This window comes from Thamnophis elegans, chromosome 8, assembly GCF_009769535.1.
Source record: "Thamnophis elegans isolate rThaEle1 chromosome 8, rThaEle1.pri, whole genome shotgun sequence".
Taxonomy (NCBI): domain Eukaryota; kingdom Metazoa; phylum Chordata; class Lepidosauria; order Squamata; family Colubridae; genus Thamnophis; species Thamnophis elegans.
This window is the reverse complement of record NC_045548.1, coordinates 35,840,080-35,858,644: the sequence shown is the minus strand read 5'-3', so window position 1 is coordinate 35,858,644 and position 18,565 is coordinate 35,840,080. Positions and strand designations below refer to the sequence as shown.

General features: G+C 35.2%; 1 protein-coding gene across 2 annotated transcripts in view; it reads right to left on the bottom strand.

Moving 5' to 3' along the window:
• DTNA (dystrobrevin alpha) overlaps window positions 1–18,565 on the bottom strand; it is a 154,785-nt gene that overhangs the window by 60,998 nt on the left and 75,222 nt on the right. For both annotated transcript variants that reach the window (XM_032223035.1, XM_032223036.1), the window contains exons 7-10: window positions 17,252–17,357; window positions 12,124–12,290; window positions 10,320–10,444; window positions 7,742–7,822 (exon numbers count right to left, since the gene is read on the bottom strand). In XM_032223035.1, coding sequence (XP_032078926.1) covers window positions 7,742–7,822; window positions 10,320–10,444; window positions 12,124–12,290; window positions 17,252–17,357 — 479 coding nt within the window. The remainder of the gene's footprint in view (window positions 1–7,741; window positions 7,823–10,319; window positions 10,445–12,123; window positions 12,291–17,251; window positions 17,358–18,565) is intronic.

Genomic DNA, 18,565 nt, shown 5'->3' with positions numbered 1-18,565 from the left:
ACCACTGGAATTATCACTGCTGGTTTGTGCCATAGTCGTTGAATTTCAATTTTTAAGTCCTGGTATTTTGCGATTTTTTCATGTTCCTTCTCAGCGACCCTGCTATCACCTAGTAATGCGATGTCTATGATTGTGACCTTATTTTTCTCAACCAGTGGGATGTCTGGTGTATTATGCGCCAGTATTTTGTCTGTTTGTATGCGAAAATCCCACAAGATCTTGACCATCTGATTTTCGGTGACTTTTTCAGGCTGATGTTCCCACCAGTTTGTTGCTGTTTTAATATTATAATTTTTGCACAAATTCCAATGGATCATTTGTGCTACTGAATTGTGCCGCAATTTATAATCAGTCTGCGCGATTTTTTTACAGCAGCTGAGTATGTGACCAACAGTTTCATCAGCTTCTTTACAAAGTCTGCATTTGGCATCATCAGAAGATTTTTCGATTTTGGCCTTAATGGCATTTGTGCGGATAGCTTGTTCTTGCGCAGCCAGGATTAGTGACTCTGTTTCTTTCTTTAATGTACCTGTTGTTAACCATAACCAAGTTTGTTCACTGTCCACTTTATCTTTTATTTTTTCCAGAAATTGGCCATGCAGTGCTTTGTTCTGCCAACTCTCCATTCTTGATTTTATCACATCTTTTCTGTATTCTTGTTTCGTCTGTTGGGCCTTCAGTAGATTTTTGTTTTTTACTTCGATTAATAGATGTTCTTGACTTTCTTTTAAATAATCAGCCAGTGCATGTTTTTCTTCTTCAACTGTTTGCTTCACTTGTAATAATCCTCCGCCATCTGATTTTCGGGGCAGATATAGTCTATCAGTATCACCACGTGGATGTAAACTGTAGTGCATTGTCTTTAGTTTCCTGGTTTTTCGGTCCAAAAGGTCCAAATCAGCTTGTGTCCAGTTAACTATACCAGCTGTGTATCTTATAACTGGTATTGCCCAGGTATTTATGTCCTTGATTGTATTTCCACCATTCAATTTAGATTTCAAAATTTTCCTAACTCTGACAATAGTTTTTACTTCTCCATGCTTGATGTTATCCAACTGCAGAATGCCTAAGTATTTGTAGGCTTTATTTTCGTTGCATTTAATTAGTTGGCCATTGGGCATTTCAATTCCCTCACATGCAGTGATTTTGCCTCTTTTTATGGATACAGTGGCACATTTTTCCATGCCAAACTGCATTGAAATATCGTGCTGAATACTCAGACTGTATTTGTCAATGATTGGATTTCTATTTCTGACTTTCCATAGAGTTTCAAATCATCCATATATAGTAAATGCAAAAATTTTTCAGCTTCTTTGGCTGTTTGGTAGCCTAATTTCATTTTTTTTAAGATTACTGATAGTGGGATCATTGCGATGATGAAGAGAAGAGGTGAAAGTGAATCACCCTGGAAAATTCCTCGCTTGATATTAACCATTCCGTAGATCTCATTCCCTACTGCTAACTCAGTTCTCCATTGTTTCATCGCCTTTTCAGTAAAGGATGTAATATTTTTGCTAATGTCAGTTGTTTCTAAGCATTTTATGATCCAACTATGTGGCAGTGAGTCAAATGCCTTTTTGTAATCAATCCAGACCATATTCAAGTTCGTTTTTCTGTTCTTACAATTTTCTAATATCATTTTATCAATTAGGGGCTGATCTTTAGTGCCCCTGCTCCTTCTTTTGTTGCCTTTTTGCTCTACTGGCAAGATGTTGTTTGTTTCCAAATAATCCATCATGTTATCTGCAATAATGCCTGTGAGTAATTTGAAGGTTGTTGGCAAGCATGTTATTGGTCTGTAGTTTTCAGGTGTTGTTCCTTTAGTTGCATCTTTCTGAATCAAGTATGTTTTTCCAGTTGTCAACCATTCATCAATTTGGCCCTTTTGTAAAATTTCATTCAGTTGCCTGGCCAATATTGCATGTAAACTGGTCAGATATTTGAGCCAGAAACCATGTAATTGGTCCTTTCAAGGTGATGTCCAATTCTTTACCTTTTTTACTCGATTTTTGACCATCTCAGTTGTTATTTCTAATACTTGCATTTGTTTGTTGCCAATGCTTTTCTCAAAGTCATGTATCCACTTTGCTTCCTTGTTGTAGTCCTTTGCATTTTCCCACAATTCTTTCCAGAATTCAACTGTGGCCTGTTTTGTCTGGTTTTTCACTTTTGGTGTCACCATTTACATTAAGACTTTGATAAAAACGCCGTTGATCTGATCGAAATTGCTGATTTTGTTTATATTGGATTATTCGTGCCTCGGATCTTTCAATTTTTCTAGCTGTTGCTGTTACACCGTTTTACAATCTCTACAGCTTCATTGATGTTTCTTGTATCCAATCTATATCTTCTGATTAGCCGATCTATGGTTTTGTTGTTTTTAAGCCGTTGCTCATGCATGTTCTTTAAGTTACTAGCATCTGCCCTTAATTTTTTGACTTTTTGTTCTAATCGGATTTTCCATTTTGGCTTTGATGCTTTTTCTGTTGTGTGACTAGGTACATTGATTTTAATGCCTAGTTCATTAGTGACTATAACAGCTGTGCTGTACATTAACTGGTTCGTTTCCAAGATGGATCCCAATTCAATTGTTGAAAACACTGCATTAACCATTTTCATGATAGGGGCCAAAATTTTCTTAGGCACAGTTTTTAGTGATGGTAAACGTTGCCTTTCCTCATTAAGCAGAAAATGCTCCATGATCTTATCCTTCAATTCTTTTTGTTTTTGAGTTAGTTCATCAATTGGTTCAGTGATAACTGGTTCTAGTGGTGGTGATGTTATTTCCTCACCGAGAGCTTCTTCTGGGAGTTCTACTATAATGTCTTTAGTTGTGTCTTGAATATCAGTTATTTCTGCTTGTGATATTATTTTTTTGGTTTTGCAATTTGCCTGAATTTCCTCAAGTTCAACTTCACTAAACACTTTATTCCGTATAATAAATCGCCTTTGATCTGCTAGTCGTTGTGCACTAACATTTGAATCTGGATATTGTTCTTTCCATAATTCATACATTCGCTTTAAATAACCTCTTTTTTCTGGCTCTGAGTTGTAGTAACAGGCCATTATGGCACGGTTTTCATCTGCACTATATTTTTGTCGTTTTGTTGGCTGGTCCACTTGTAGCCCTTTTGTAACCCACTTGTCGACGGATGACCAGGGACCCCAATAATTATCAAATTATTATTATTATTATTATTATTATTATTATTATTATTATTATTATTTTAAAAAGCCTATATCTTTGATTAGTGTTCTTACGGAATGACTAATATGTAACATACTGGTTTTAGTATACAGGTTACAGAACTACATCAGTTAGTAGTTTAGTGCTCGCATACTGACCATGAATTGTTGTGTAGCTTATTTACATACAGGTTTATAATAGCATGCTCATCAACCACTGGACTGTCTATATTTATACTCTCAAGTAACCTGAATGAGTCAAACAATGAAACCTCATTAACAGGACGTATATGCAAAAATACACATTGGGGATTTAATGCATCCAATTCAGTCCACTGAATAAAGACTACTGACTTTAAATAACAAAGTATAAATATGTAATTCAAGTTAAGAAGACCTAGGAATAAAAATAATTAGAAGATACTACTAGTTATATCACTGAGTGAGAGGAAATATTCTTAAGTGTAAAAAAATTCCCAAAAATTAATTTATCATATCATAGGTATCAGTTGACACTCATACAACTTACAAAAGGATTTTGCCATTGTAAGAGATTTGTAAAGCCACAATAATTAAGGAAGGGTGGCTTGCATGTTCTTCATAGAAACTCAAATAAGCAAATTAAACACACAACACATTGTCTATGATTATTTCTTTATATGCCTTTATACAGTATTTTTACTGTGTTTATAATGGAATCACAAAGGAGTGTTATACAACCAATGTGGTTTGGGGCAAAGTAACAAATACAGCTTATAATACTACATGGCAGAAGCATTTATATCACTCTTAAGAATTCATATAGGAGAAGAAGATGAGGCGAGAAAAAAATCTGATAAGGAATAAACATAGCTCTAATTTTTTTGGTTCTTTTAGTATAACTATCATAGTTTACATTAAAAAAAAAACAAAGATGGGCTGTAATTTCAATGGTTTTCAAAATGTTCAGCAAATTGATAGAGAAGAGGTTATCCATATTAAGTTCAACTTGTACCTCCAAGGGCAGGGAATCACTGAATACGTGTAGCCCTTGACCACAATTGAGCCCAAAATTTCCATTGTCAATCAAGATAGTTATTAACTGATTTTTGCCCCCATTTTATAACCTTTCTTGACACAGTTGTTAAGTGAATCACTACCGTTTGTTTAGTTCAGTGGTAGTCAACCTGGTCTCTACCGCCCACTAGTGGGCGTTCCAGCTTTCATGGTGGGCTTGCTGTAGGGGTTTGCTGTAACTCTGCTTTATAAATTTTATAAAGTTACTTCCCTACTTTATAAATAGCCATTACTGTGGAATCGGTGGACGGTTAGAAAATTTTACTACTAACAGAGATACAAAAGTGGGCAATAGGTATAAAAAGGTTGACTACCCCTGGCTTAGTTAGTAATATGGTCGTTAAGTGAATCTGGCTTTGCTTGTCAGAATGTTGCAAAAGATCATCATATGATCCCAGGGCACTGCAACTGTCATAAACACATGCCAGTTGCAAAGCAATCAAAATTTGATCATGTGACCATGGGGATGTTACAATTATCAAAAGTGTGAAAAACAATAATAAACCACTGCTTTCAGTGCCATTGTAACTTTGAATGAATGAATGATTGCCAATCAAGGACTACCTATAGTTAGGCATAAAATGAATGGTTGTAAATCAAGGACTACCTACACTATGAGCATATCAGGGAAAACACTTTTTTTGCTGTGTTTTTAAACTTTAAAGCAGCACTTTTAGACTTTATATGTCTCTCTGTTCTTTTTTATGTTTATATGAGTTTTGAACAATATATTCAACATATATTAGTTCAATCTATTTGAACTGGAAAAAATGTAAAAATAGTAACAAGAAAATGTGAAGCAATATCTCACCTCAGTTTCATATTACAACTTTTATTAATCATAAGACGCTAGAAAAATTTTAATATGGAAAAGTTATCACAAAAGTAAATAATCATGTGTCAACAAATGGAACCTTCTAGATCTCATTATAAAGTAAACATTAAGGAATGAAGAATTCTTGCCAAATGTGTTGGCAAACTTGCTCTTATGATAGTTCTTAGTTGCCTTTATTTAGCTATCAATGTTGAACCCAGAATTGCCTTTATTTAACGCCCTTGTCCTTGACTGTTGATTTGTGCAAGACTGTTCATGTTCAGGTAAAGAGGCCAAATGTGCCTATAATATATGAATTAATAAAACTCTCAATCTTCCAATTTTGAATAGAAATCAGTTTCTTCTCCAGAGGTGACAAATGTGAACAAAGTACTTTCCTATATATAAGAGACTCTAGATCCGGGGTATCAAACTTGTGGTCAGCAGGCCCAATGTGTCACGTGCTGGCCACGATTTTAGTAAAGGGGGGAGTCATGTGACTGTGTGACGATGCGAGTTTGACACTCCTGTTCTAGATTGCATACTTAGTTAATTAACAATTTTTATGCAATTATCTGTTTATATATGAAATCAATGACAGTGAAATAAATGTTAAGAGCAACATTATACTCTGATCAGAGCTGGATAAAATAAACTGTTCTGCATATTCTAAGAACAATAGGTTACGACAGAAGATATCCCCACTGCATGATTTGTGAACTAGGAGTAGGTAAAAGAATGAAAGCTCCTGATGGATCTTTCAGTATACCGTCGTATTCTTCTTGGTTTTTAGTATCTAATATTTCTATGGATATTGTTCAATCTATCCCGTGGAAGTTGCAGCATTAAATTGATGAAAGATGCTTCCTACATTTAATTTCCTCAGCATTTGGGCCAGTTGAATAGGAATCTTCTTTTGGTTGTGGTCATCATTTCATGATTTTCATTTCATATTCCTATTTATATATTGTGTATATTTTAGCATTCTGTATTTTTAATGGTTTGTTTTTGTTGTTTTATACTGAAAAATTAATGTCATCGAGCAGCCTTATAAATTTGGTAATAAAGAAATAAAAAATGAATCATCTTAGATAGACTTAAGTAGATCCCTTATTGTGATTTACATCACCAGATCATATGTTTGCTCAAAAATTATTTTATTCATTAATTTGCATAAATCTATTTCATGCATTATTTATTTAAAAAGTTTTAAAAATGTATTTGAAAATATGTTCTTTCAAGATACACACATTTGACATAATTTTGAGCTAAGCACATTGGGTTTAATAGATCAGAAAAATGTAAGCTCTACTAATTGCTACATTCCATTGGGTTGGAAATGCAAATGAGGACCACTCAAAATATAAATCATAAAGACTGGATTTCTTAATCATCTTTAATTCCAAATCACTATTCTTTAAAATTTCTCTAAGCAAATCATCTAAGGTGCAGCAAACATAACTTCAATGAAAAGAAACAGATATAAGTTCTTTATATCCTCCATCTTTATGTATATAAGTTCAGAGAAGGCTTTCTGGTATTTTATATCTCTGTGAGTTTAAATCAAGAAATTGGGGTTTCAGTATTCTCTAAAAATCAAATTTTCAATTCATTGTTTGAAATGCTGGTTAGAAGTTCTTAAAATACATAATTTTCCAGTGTGAATGTCATAGGAAACTGGTCTAACAAATGAGGTTTCTTCTTAATGTGGGCATTTCAGAGATGAAGGGAGTTTTTGAAACTTTTAATCTTATATCTTATTAATCTTATATAATATCAGTTTAATTAATATTAAACCAGGCATACACCTTTATCCAGGTACATTATTTAATATACAATGCCTATATCTCTTGCATTTGGATATCTGCAGGATCACACTATCTAATCTCCATCCCTCCACCCAGCAGGGTTGTCCTCAAGGAAAAAAACCCAGCAGCTTGTCATTTTCCTCTTCAAAAAGTGAGGGAGGACAAGATGTAAAGGTCCTCCTTCTTGGCAGAAACTCTTTTAAGTAGTCTCCAAGTCTCCAACTAAAATCTGGCTACCCTGATTTCATTCAGAAAAAATGTCAAAACTGAGTTATTCCACAGAAAATGTTCACTGAACATGAACTAGTTATTCTAACATGGATGTGTTACATATGTTAATTCTGATTGTGGATATTTATTAATACAAAGCCTGTTTTGATTTGGCCAGTGTCGTTCCAAGGCAATCTGAATTCTTCCTTGTCCTCAGTGATGAATGAAAAGCCTGAACTATTTTGTTTTCCTTGTTTATGCTTTAAAGTAAATACAGAAGCACTGGAGCTTCATTTAACTTTTTGGGCAGGTAATAAGAGATGCAGCATGCAAACCAATATTTAAAAATGGTGAGTGCATCATTGGTCAAACTGGAATTTTTAGTGGAATTCCCATCTCCCCCCCTCTCACCCCTGACAGGATTTTTCTATACAAAACCTACATCTATTTCAGGATTTTAATCACAATAGTTTCTGCTTTAAAAAAAGAAGTTCAGTATTTGCATCAGCCTTGGAAGTGCAAGTTACCAAACTTATTTTAAACACAAAAAAATTAAAAGGATCCAATGCTTACTTTGTACTATCTTTTCATAGTAATTTTTGAAATTAAAATTTTAAAAAAATCCTGGATTTAATTATATGCAGTGTATTTAAAAAAAACCTCTCACCTTCTGTTTGTGAAAGGACTTCCTGAGGGAACAGAGTGGGAGAAAAGTGTGTCATTCATACTGGTGACCGGTCTAGGAGGCCTTGAAAGAAAACAGAAAGTAAAAAAAAAAGTCTTGCTTGTAAAGAACAGAGCATGAAATAAAAAAAAAAAATTAAACGTAAATGAATGTGATCAGTCAGTAACGCTGCAGAATGTCCTATAAATATACTCTTCTTCTACATTTTAAAATGCGAAAGTTTACATTTTATATTTTTTTACATACAAGGCTTAATGTTAGAAATACATTCTTTTCAAGTCATGCATGGAAATTTTCTGCAGCCTTCTTTGCTTTGTTCTTCCTTTGGCAATTTTTCCAAAGAAGCTCATAGAAGTGTTTGATAAATTAGAAATACTTAATTTCTTCAAAAGACATTAAATTATTTGACAGAAAATTTGTCCATTTTTGAATGGCCCAACAGGCATTCAAAAAGACAAGTACTTATCCTATAAACCAGTGTTTCAATTTTGACAGATTGAAGATGTGAACTGGGGAATTCTGGAGTTGAAGTCCGCACATTTTCAAGCTGCCCAGGTTGAGAAAACCTGGTATAAGTATTTCCATGAAGTTCTATCTCCCTCCAAATTACATTACAATTCATAAGACATCCACCCAATAGTTATCTGTAGGGGAAATTATACAGACAGTGATTTCTGTGCAAGCAAGGATCCTGATAATATTGTATTCTTAGCCATGTAGAAGTCAATATATTTCTGACATCTGAGGGCCGCGGTGGCACAGTGGTTATAGTGCAGTACTGCAGGCTAGTTCTGCTGATCACCAGCTACCAGCAATGTGGCAGATCAAATCTCACCAGGCTCAAAGTTGACTCAGCCTTCCATCCTTCTGAGGTGGGTAAAATAAGGACCCAGATTGTTGGGGGCAAGTTGCTGACTCTGTAAACCGCTTAGAGAGTACTGTAAAGCACTATGAAGCGCTATATAAGTCTAAGTGCTATTGCTATCTTTCATACAGGAGACATCCATTACTATAATTTGAGCAAAGTTGATGAAGACCAGAAATAGCTTATAAATTCTAAATATATGGAAAGAGCCTATAAATTCCAGATAATGGGAAATATACCTTATTTGTGATTATCAGAAAAAAAGGCTTCAGAATATACTTGAATTAACCATCTGATCTCTTCTATATTTTAAGGCAGTTTATTCATACAGCAAAAAAATAAAATAAAAATATTTATTGTAGGTATTACATATAACTGATTAATATGTGCAATAGGAGTTACGAGACAGGCTGATCTTTAGTTTCTCTTCTTTAGAAAATGTAAATTACATTTGAAAGGCAGACAGTATTCAACAGTTTTTATGAGTTTCCCAGCTAGTTCTCTTCCAATAAATAATTTAAAATGATGTTTCTTCCTCATTAAAAGGTTTGAAGGGATAATGCATGACTTACCAGGTGTCTCTTTTGCAAGCAAAATAAAAGTAAGAGAACCTTATTAGTTAAATGCCATATTGTCTTTTTAAACAGTGTACAAACTTATTGTTAGTATTCTTAACTTGGAAACAAAGTACTATTTTGCCAGGTTGAGGGACAACATAATTGTTCTCACATGTAAATATTTCAAATGTATAGCTCAAAACTGAGAACAACGACACATTTTTGCCATGAGGCCAATTTCTACCACTTTAGGAGACTTGTAATGGGAGTTTTCTTTTCATCTCCTGTGGTCTTCCATATTTTCCCAGAACAATTCCAAAAGATTCACCAGCTCCCCACACAGATTTGTGAAATATACCGTATATATTTTTTCAAGAGCATGTTCTGTTAACACAACCCTCAGAGAGACACAGGGAACTGCTTTGTTGTTTCTAAATTGATTATGTGATGTTTATTTATTTAGTCATTAAATTATTATAGCTGCCCATCTCAGCCAATGAATTTGGGTGACTTATCATTCAAAAAATATATTACAATTAAAAATACTAAAAAAAAATTAAAACAGTAAAAACAAAGCATTCAGATAATATAGATAGGAGCAAGATATTATCATAAGGAGGCTATGATAATAGATGTGTTAAATATTTAAGGTGCCATAAAATTTTTGATTGTGTTTGCTGCAAAACTTTACAAACATATCGCTCATTTCATGTCAAAACACATAACAGCATTTTCTGTTGGCAATAACTATCTGTAAGAGGCATATGTGTGCATATGTATGTATGTATGTAAGTTAAATTATTTCATAACTTATGGTAAATTTGCTGTATTAAAATTAAACTTTAATAAATTAAATTAAAATTTATAGTAACAATTCACAATTGAAAAACTGTAGATTCATTTTTGTAAAAAAATAATGTAATTTATAAGCATGTAGTTTTTAAAAACTTTAAAAAAATTAACTGCTGCATTTGTCAGTAAATGAGTTATACATAAGTCAGTAAGTTCCAGAATCACTGTACTTATTGTAGCATTAGTACAATTCTGTAAACCGTAATATTAGGTGATTTATTTCCATTTAACCTTAAGCAAAGGCAAACAGCATAAATGGTAGAACAAAGAGCACGCACATACTTACACTATATGTGCCAAGTTTAGAGGTTTTTCAGGCTGATCAGGGAACATTGGGTGCAAGGGTTCACGACTGGAAGCACAGCTTAAAGACTTGCTAAGTGCATTGGTTAACTTCTTAGCAGGAGATTTCTAAGAAAAACAAGGAAGGTAAAGGTGATTAGGACAGAAAAGGGCTGAATACTGTTATGGCCAGCAGTAGAAGGATAAAACAAAACCATATTCTGCTGGTTACTACTATCATGCATCAACTCCCAAAGTCCATTTATTCTGTGGCTCTGGATGATCTCATCAGCATATGCTTATAAATCAATCAATGGACCTTAAAGAGGATCTGATTTTACACAGGACATATGGCATAACTATAAATACAGTATTTCCCAATTCACTGATCACCTTGTGTGAAAGAATGCAGAGGACACAAATGAATCCCAAACTTGCCTTGAAACTTCATTATTCTAAAAGCATAAATCTCTAAATAACTACTAATGAAAAATCAGACCTGGAAGCTAATCATATTAATCATAAAATAATTAAGAAGAAAACAGAGATACAGAACTACATTTTTTTCTCTGGTCCAGCCATCAATCAGATACACTTCTGCTTTAAAAAGTCGGATATTAATGTCTAAGAAATGAGAGTTCATAAACCATAGCAGAATCAAATCTTTCATTCACTGCCCGCTGAATGACCAATTTAATTGGTATTGCTAATCACACCATCAGAGTCTTTTTCTTTGTGATTACAAAATGAGAAGCAACAGCTTCTTATACCACACTTTTTGTCCTGCAAACTTTAATTTTTATCTAGTATCTGTAGCACAAGTCCGAGTGCATTTTTAGTGTGGCTATTGCATCCTTTCTAATAATGCAGCTATGATCATCTCAGGAATTGGAGAGACAAAGAGGTTTCATTTTCATAATGCTTTCTCTGTCATAGAGTTTAATCTACAACCTAATTATTCTGCAGTTCTCGAATAACTGAAAGCAAATCTTATTTATCTAACAGAATTAACTGCCAGGAATATGGGCATAGATGTCTATTACATATAGGTTTGAATCTAATGAATTAGATCAATTTAGCTGTGGCTTGTAGGAGCAGTAGAATGGATCACAAATATAATTTCAGATACTTGTGGAAAATGGAGAAAGCCCATATGAATACATTTCAGTTGAGTATAGAGTTCATGAACTAGACTAGAGCATATATGAAAAATGTGAACTGCTAAGCAGCAGCTAAACAACTGAGCTGAATTTATAGCACATATATTTACATCAACATCTAATGGAGTTTTGTAGTATAGTTTTCATAATTATTTTTACTTCTGAATCTCATCTACACACCATCATTTGAGTGTGCACGTATTATGAATATAGGTGTATCTTTATGCATGTGTATGTTTGTGTAAATATATATGCAGGTATATATAAAAACTATTATTATATATAGCAAACAACAAATAGAAAAGCCAACATATTGACTATGTTCTACAAAAATTAGTAACTTACTGTGGAAATAGTTTTATAATCCAAGATCCCCCTGCAGCTGTTCTGTCATCCACCTAGTTTAACCTGTTAGACTGCTCAAATCCACACTGATGGTAGCAGCCACACTATTCAGTACTTCCCATTTGACATTTCAATACTGATTGAACCAGGAACCCAGACAGGGCTTCTCCATTATAATAAATTCTAGTTAAACTGGCAACAAAGTGAGCTTCTTATATGTGATATTAAGGAAAATGATTCAGTCATTTCTAAATTGACTGCCAAGTTCAAACAGTCTGCAGTACTTTATGAACCTTCCCTTACCCATGATGTGTATTCTTTCATTTGGTGTTGGTTGCTATGGGAACCACTGGCATGTCCCCTCCAGAAGCAATCTTGACAGAGCTGGTAATTGTGACACTGCTGGCATCGGTAGCGAAATCCCATCATGCTCTCACTGTGGCAATAGGAACACTCAACAGGGTGGAAGACTGCAGGGGGGATATATATTCAAACCAAATAAAAGAATTAATCAGCATACAGTTAAAACTGAAGCTATTAAGAAGTCTTAAAAACATCCTCTTGTGATTATAATTTTCAAAATCAAATTTATTTCTAAATCATTACAATTTTCTCTCAATGAATCATCTGGTTCTAAGAGGGAAACTACAGCAAAAATATGAAAGAAAATATTACGGGAAGAAATATATTAAGTTCAGCTTGGAAAGAAAAGAAGATATAGATCGGAGATGCAAGCATAATGGTTCCATTTGGGAGATGAGTGCTTTTGGGGTATCACACCAGTTTAACAATGCGTATGCTACAGGAATTTAAACACATTCCAAACCACTCTTTTTTCAGTTAGGTGGTATCATAAATTAAATTCAGACAAGACAATAGAACTGTAATTAGTAGAAAAACAGTCATGGGGATTTGAATTCAGTATTCCTAGACTGGAGTGCCTGCCCATTGAAAGAGGAATTGTGATCTTTTCAATGTTGCTTGAAGTCTACATGGATTAGGGCCAAGGAATGGATTTCCCTGATTATATCTAGGGCATCAATTAAGCACTCAGAGGTAGTTTCAACTACGTTCTTATCAGGGTTGGGTTCTGGCAGTTGCTATTGCCAGTTTGCTCATGGCTGCGCCACGCATGCGCGCATGTACAGTGTAATAAAAATTGCTCTGCACATGTGCAGAAGCAAAAAACAAGATGGCAGCGCGTATGGTGCCTCCAGGAGAATCAGTTTGGAGGCGTGGCAGGCCTGGGTTGCTGCCTGTTCCAGCGACCCAGGCCGAAACCACTACTGGTTCAGCCGAATCAGTCCGAACCGGTAGGAACCCAGCACTGGTTCTTATCTTATTTGCATAGTGACTGGACTTTCAGTATATTCTACATGGAACTAAACCTAAGTGTACCTAAAGACATGAACTGAAACAAAGCACAAAAAAGGCGGTTGCTAGCCAAAGCACAGTATGAGGGCTGTATCATACCCTGACACTAGCTGCCTACTGTTATTTTCCAGGTATAACTCCTGTTAGTTATTTTAAATGTTAATTTTAATATGTAAAATCTAATTACTTAACATGTAACTTTTTGCAGGGCTTGTCGTGAATCTGTATGCTACAATCTACATCTCTCTCTCTTAAGATGCCATCACTTTCAGCCATAGAAACTGCTCTGTAGGGAGAACTAGGCAGGCAGAAACTGAGGCAAGCCAGGTTGTGAATAATAACAATCTTTATTGCTAACAATAACAAGGCACAAAGGAAGGCAACTCCCGAACTGGCAACAACATTTGCCGTCTGATAGCTCTTTATATAGTAGCTGTCAGACGGGCAGGCCAATGCTGAGGCTGCGTACTCCCGCCGACTGGCTGCTCGCATCTTAGCCAATCAGAAGAGACCTGCAGCTAGCAAGTCTTGGGGCGTCATTGTAGGCCTGAGGACTTAACAGAAACATTTCTCCTAAGTTATGTAACGTATTCCATTCGGAGATAGGTCTGGCTCCTCACACTTCAAAGGTTCTGCTTCTTCAGTTAAACTGTTGCGCTGGTATTTTAGCATTTATTTAATGGTTGGGTTTTGTTGGAAATATGTATTGCTAGGTCTCTTGATTGGTCTGTTATGTCAACAACTAATTAAATTAATAATAAAATGTGTGTTTTGTTTTTTAGAAATATGTATTTAGTGTAAATACAGGCTGAAATATGTCCCCTTTATAATCATATACTCTTGGGAAAGAGCATGTCCACTTCTTTCTTTTCAAGGATTAAACAATTCTTTTAAAAAGATGCAGACAGAAAGTGGTGGGAGTGAAGAATATGTGACAAAGTTTCTTTTTGTATGATTTTTTCTTACTTTAAAAAACTCCTACATCATTGTAATTGTGTATGTAATTTCTCTGTCCTCTTCTCTTTCAAAATTACATTCTTAGGGGTTCGCCAGGAAGTGCCCCAGCTGGATAGACGTGGGAGATGTGGACTCCTAAGAGTCTCACATAAACCCTGTCTGACAAACCATCTCCAAAGATTCTTTTGAATCAGAACCCCCACTGGAGGTGAGGGCAAAGAAGGGCAGCATCTCATCAGACCCTGAGAGAAGCAACAGATCTCTTGTGGGTTAGAGATTTCCCTATAATCAGAGTCGGGGTGGCAGCCTTCATGGCTGACAAGATGCTGGTCTTTTTGTCAAAATAAGTTTTGAACAGGTGGAGACGGGGAGAGATAAAAGACCTGGTAAGAGAATTAATCTAACCCACAAGTATAAATTAAAACTGGAAAAGGCAAAGAAATTTTGAGAACATAAATAATACTGATGGTAAGATCAGGACTTTTTTCCCCTCTAAAAGAAAAGCAAGAAAGGAAGGTGGAGGGTTGTAACATCAGCGCTCCCCCGCCGGAGGTTCTTTGTCTGCGCTTTCGAACAGCAGAACAGGAAACAGAGCAGCTACAAGCCCATATAATTATAAACATTAAATTTGGTTTTGGATCTTAAACAGAAACCAATATTTTTATGTTGTTTGAATTCTTTCCAGCTAAAATAATCAAGAAAAAAGCACATCTTCTACTGAACCCACTCAACATAAACTCTAATTTGGTCTCGGATATCAAATAGAAACCAAATATTTTGATCTCTTTTTCTCTGATAACGGATAACTTAACCTTGACTGTGTGAGAAGTTTTAACTAACCAACTACCATAAATCAGAAGTTGCAAGAGCAGGAAGCAAAAGAGACACATACCCAAATCTAGCTCTTTATAAGTTTGTTCTAATTGATATGTTTTAAGCAGCTGTGGCTGATCGGAAACGGAAGGTGACAATGGGAAGAATTATTACAGAGATAAGAACTGGAAAATGCTAAGGTTTTTTCTTTCTTCTCTTTTTTTTCTTCCCTCCTTCGTCTTTTTATTTTACAGCAAAGATTAAGATGGCCCCAGCTTCACTTCCGGTCCCACAGTAGCTAAAACTTAAGGTGGACCAGAGCCTCAAAATAAGACTTTGTATAACTAACTGCAATCTTGGAACTGGATATTAAAAAAGAACAAAAGACCAAGATGGCTCCCATCGTTCTCCCCTACAGCAGTGGAAGAGGACAAATTTAAGGTGGATCAGAACTTTGAGCTGTAAAGCTAATTCTAACTTGGAACTGGACATCATGGAAAGCTGGGAATTTGAAGAATTACATGAAATTATAAAAAAATATGCATAAATCATTAAAATCAAGTCTAAATAGAATTCTGAACCCAGAGAAGCAGATATCTAAAGAAGAATTCAAAGAAGCAGGGAGTCAAGGGGGGGGGGGCAAGATAATGAAGGAGTAGAAACGGAGGGAAACAAAAGGCAGACAAAAGAGGTTGAGGCTCTTAGTGGCATAAGGGAAATTGAAGGGGGAGACTTCGCCCCAACAAAGAGAAATAAAAAACATCCTTTTGGTGATCACCTGGGGAAAGTTGGGGAGAGTGGCTGTGCCAAAGCAAAGAGAAGGGAGAGGGCAGGAGCAGACAAGTGGGACAAAAGACTTACTAGGAAAAAAATCAGACAACCAGAAATTTTTATGTGGGAGAATATAAAACTAAGATAAGTGTTTTATTTCTAAATATGACAACAAAATGGAGTTGCTAATTGATTGAATGTAATAATGGAAAGATAATTAAGCAAAGGTTGAAATATATGGAATATGGATAAATATGATATTGATATTGATGTGGGGAGGTTGTGAAAAATATGACAATAAAATGGAGTTGTTAACTGGTTGAATATAATAATGGAAATATAACTAAACAAAGGTCAAAATATATGGAATGTGGATAAATATGAAACTGACATGGGGAGATTGTAAAGCACAGGTTTGCCATTCACTTTTATACATGATAATTAAACTGAGTGGCAAATTGACTGGAAATGACAACAGAAGGACAACTAAGCATGGGTTAAAATATATGATAACATGGATATACATAGAACTTTTAAGATGATGAAATAAAGCGAGATATTTACTGTTTGTTATACTATACAATAGATCAAGGGAAGTGAAATGAATATTGAACAGCGAGGTTTGCCATTCATAGACAACTAAAGGTAATCTAATCCAAGACATGGAAAAATTGGAGAGGGAACATGAAATACACTTATAATGGGAAACTATTGAGACTTAAAGGCAGAATCACAAATTGGGGGCGCGTAAGGATGTATAATTATATGCAGATAATGATGAGAATAGCTGGAAATTATAACCAGATCTACATCTCGACCAAAATTAGGCTGGGGGTGGGGTGGGGTTAAAAGTACAATGACTATATATGTATACTTTTTTGTTCTATTTTTCTTTTTTTTTAAAGGAGAGTGGGCGGTATACAAATTAATTAAATAATAATATGTTTAAAATTAAATATGATTATTGAAAAGGAACTATAAATACCATCAACATAAAATGGAGCTTGCTCAGAAGCTGAAATACACCAAGCAAATGAGATGAAGAGTGGGAAGAAAAGGAGAGAGGTAAGGGAAGGAGAGAGAGATAGGAGAGAGGGTAGGAGGGGGGAAGAGGAGGAGAGAAATGAGGAGTGGAAAGGGGAGAAAGGAGTAGGAGAGAGGAAGGGGAAGTAGAGAAGGGAAGGAGGAGAGAGAGAAGAAAGGAGGTAGGGAGGGGGATGAGAGAGTGAGAAGAAAGTGAACACACAAATATCCTTAGACAATTGTTTTTTGAAAGGAAATGCACAAAAGGACAGATGCAACAGGTATGCATGTAGCAGCATGAATGATGCTTTAAAGTAAAAAATATATACATTTTGCCCCAAAAAGTTAACAACTTCCCCCCCTAATATTGTGGAAATAATTTAATTTCTTCTACCAATCATCATGAATGGGATGAGTTAAGGATAGCCAGTAGTTCAGAATTATTATGATTTACGTTGCTGTTTCAGTTGTTCCTCATGTTTTAGCTACATACCATTCTCAACATTTGCCAATCGGTGTAGAAGTGGCAACCAGACAAGACATTGTGGGGGAGGATCAGACATAAGAGTATCCAAAAAAGCGTTCAGTGTAACTTTTTTCTGTTAACATAAACAAAGCAAGAAAAAAACATTAGCAAATAATGGAATGAGTTTAGCTTTCTCAGCAGAAAAATATACTGTATTTGTAGATGAGAAAAAGCAAGCAATTACATTATAAAACTTCACTTATGATGTTGTTTAAGGTAACTTAAAATCCAGGAGTAACTTTTAAGAAGACATCACTAATTCAAATATGTTGTGGCCAATAGCCCAACTATAAAACACTTAATTGATCAAAAATATAATTCAATAACTTCTGTTATGAATTCCCTCATGATGTATAATAGCAGCATTCTTTTTCTTTTCAACACCTGAATTGAATATTTCTCAGTGATTGTGTTCCTTTTGTGGAACTCTGCTCCATCAACCAACTCTAAAGGATTTGGTGGGATCAGAAGTGACTGAAAAGGGATATATATACATACATACACATACATACACACATATACACATACACATACATACACACATATATATATATGTGTGTGCTGATAAATAAATAAAGGGCACAAATATAACACAAATATAACAAAGGCAACAGTAAAAATATTGGGTTTCTGTCTGGATGGTCTCTTGTGACGAGCCGAAGGACAGAGAATGGAAGTAATGATCTTCCTCCCTTATTTTTGGGCATACCGGGGGTTGTAACTCTAAATAGATACCTTTCACCCTGGCACAGCTGATAAGGAGTCGAATTCTGTGGCTTAGTGGTTAACACATCTGCCTAAGATGCAAGACAGCACAGGTTCGATTCCCAGTAAGGGTATGGCTAGCTGATGAGAGCTAAATAGCTTGAAATAGATCTATACTAGTCTCCCTTTATTTATTTATCAGCACAAATACACAAATGTAACAAAGGCAACAGTAAAAATATTGGGTTTCTGTCTGGATGGTCTCTTGTGACGAGCCGAAGGACAGAGAATGGAAGTAGTGATCTTCCTCCCATATTTTTGGGCATACCGGGGGTTGTAACTCTAAATAGATACCTTTCACCCTGGCACAGCTGATAAGGAGTCGAACTCTGTGGCTTAGTGGTTAACACATCTGCCTAAGATGCAAGACAGCACAGCTTCGATTCCCAGTAAGGGTATGGCTAGCTGATGAGAGCTAAATAACTTGAAATAGATCTATACTAGTCTCCATTTATTTATTTATCAGCACAAATACACAAATGTAACAAAGGCAACAGTAAAAATATTGGGTTTCTG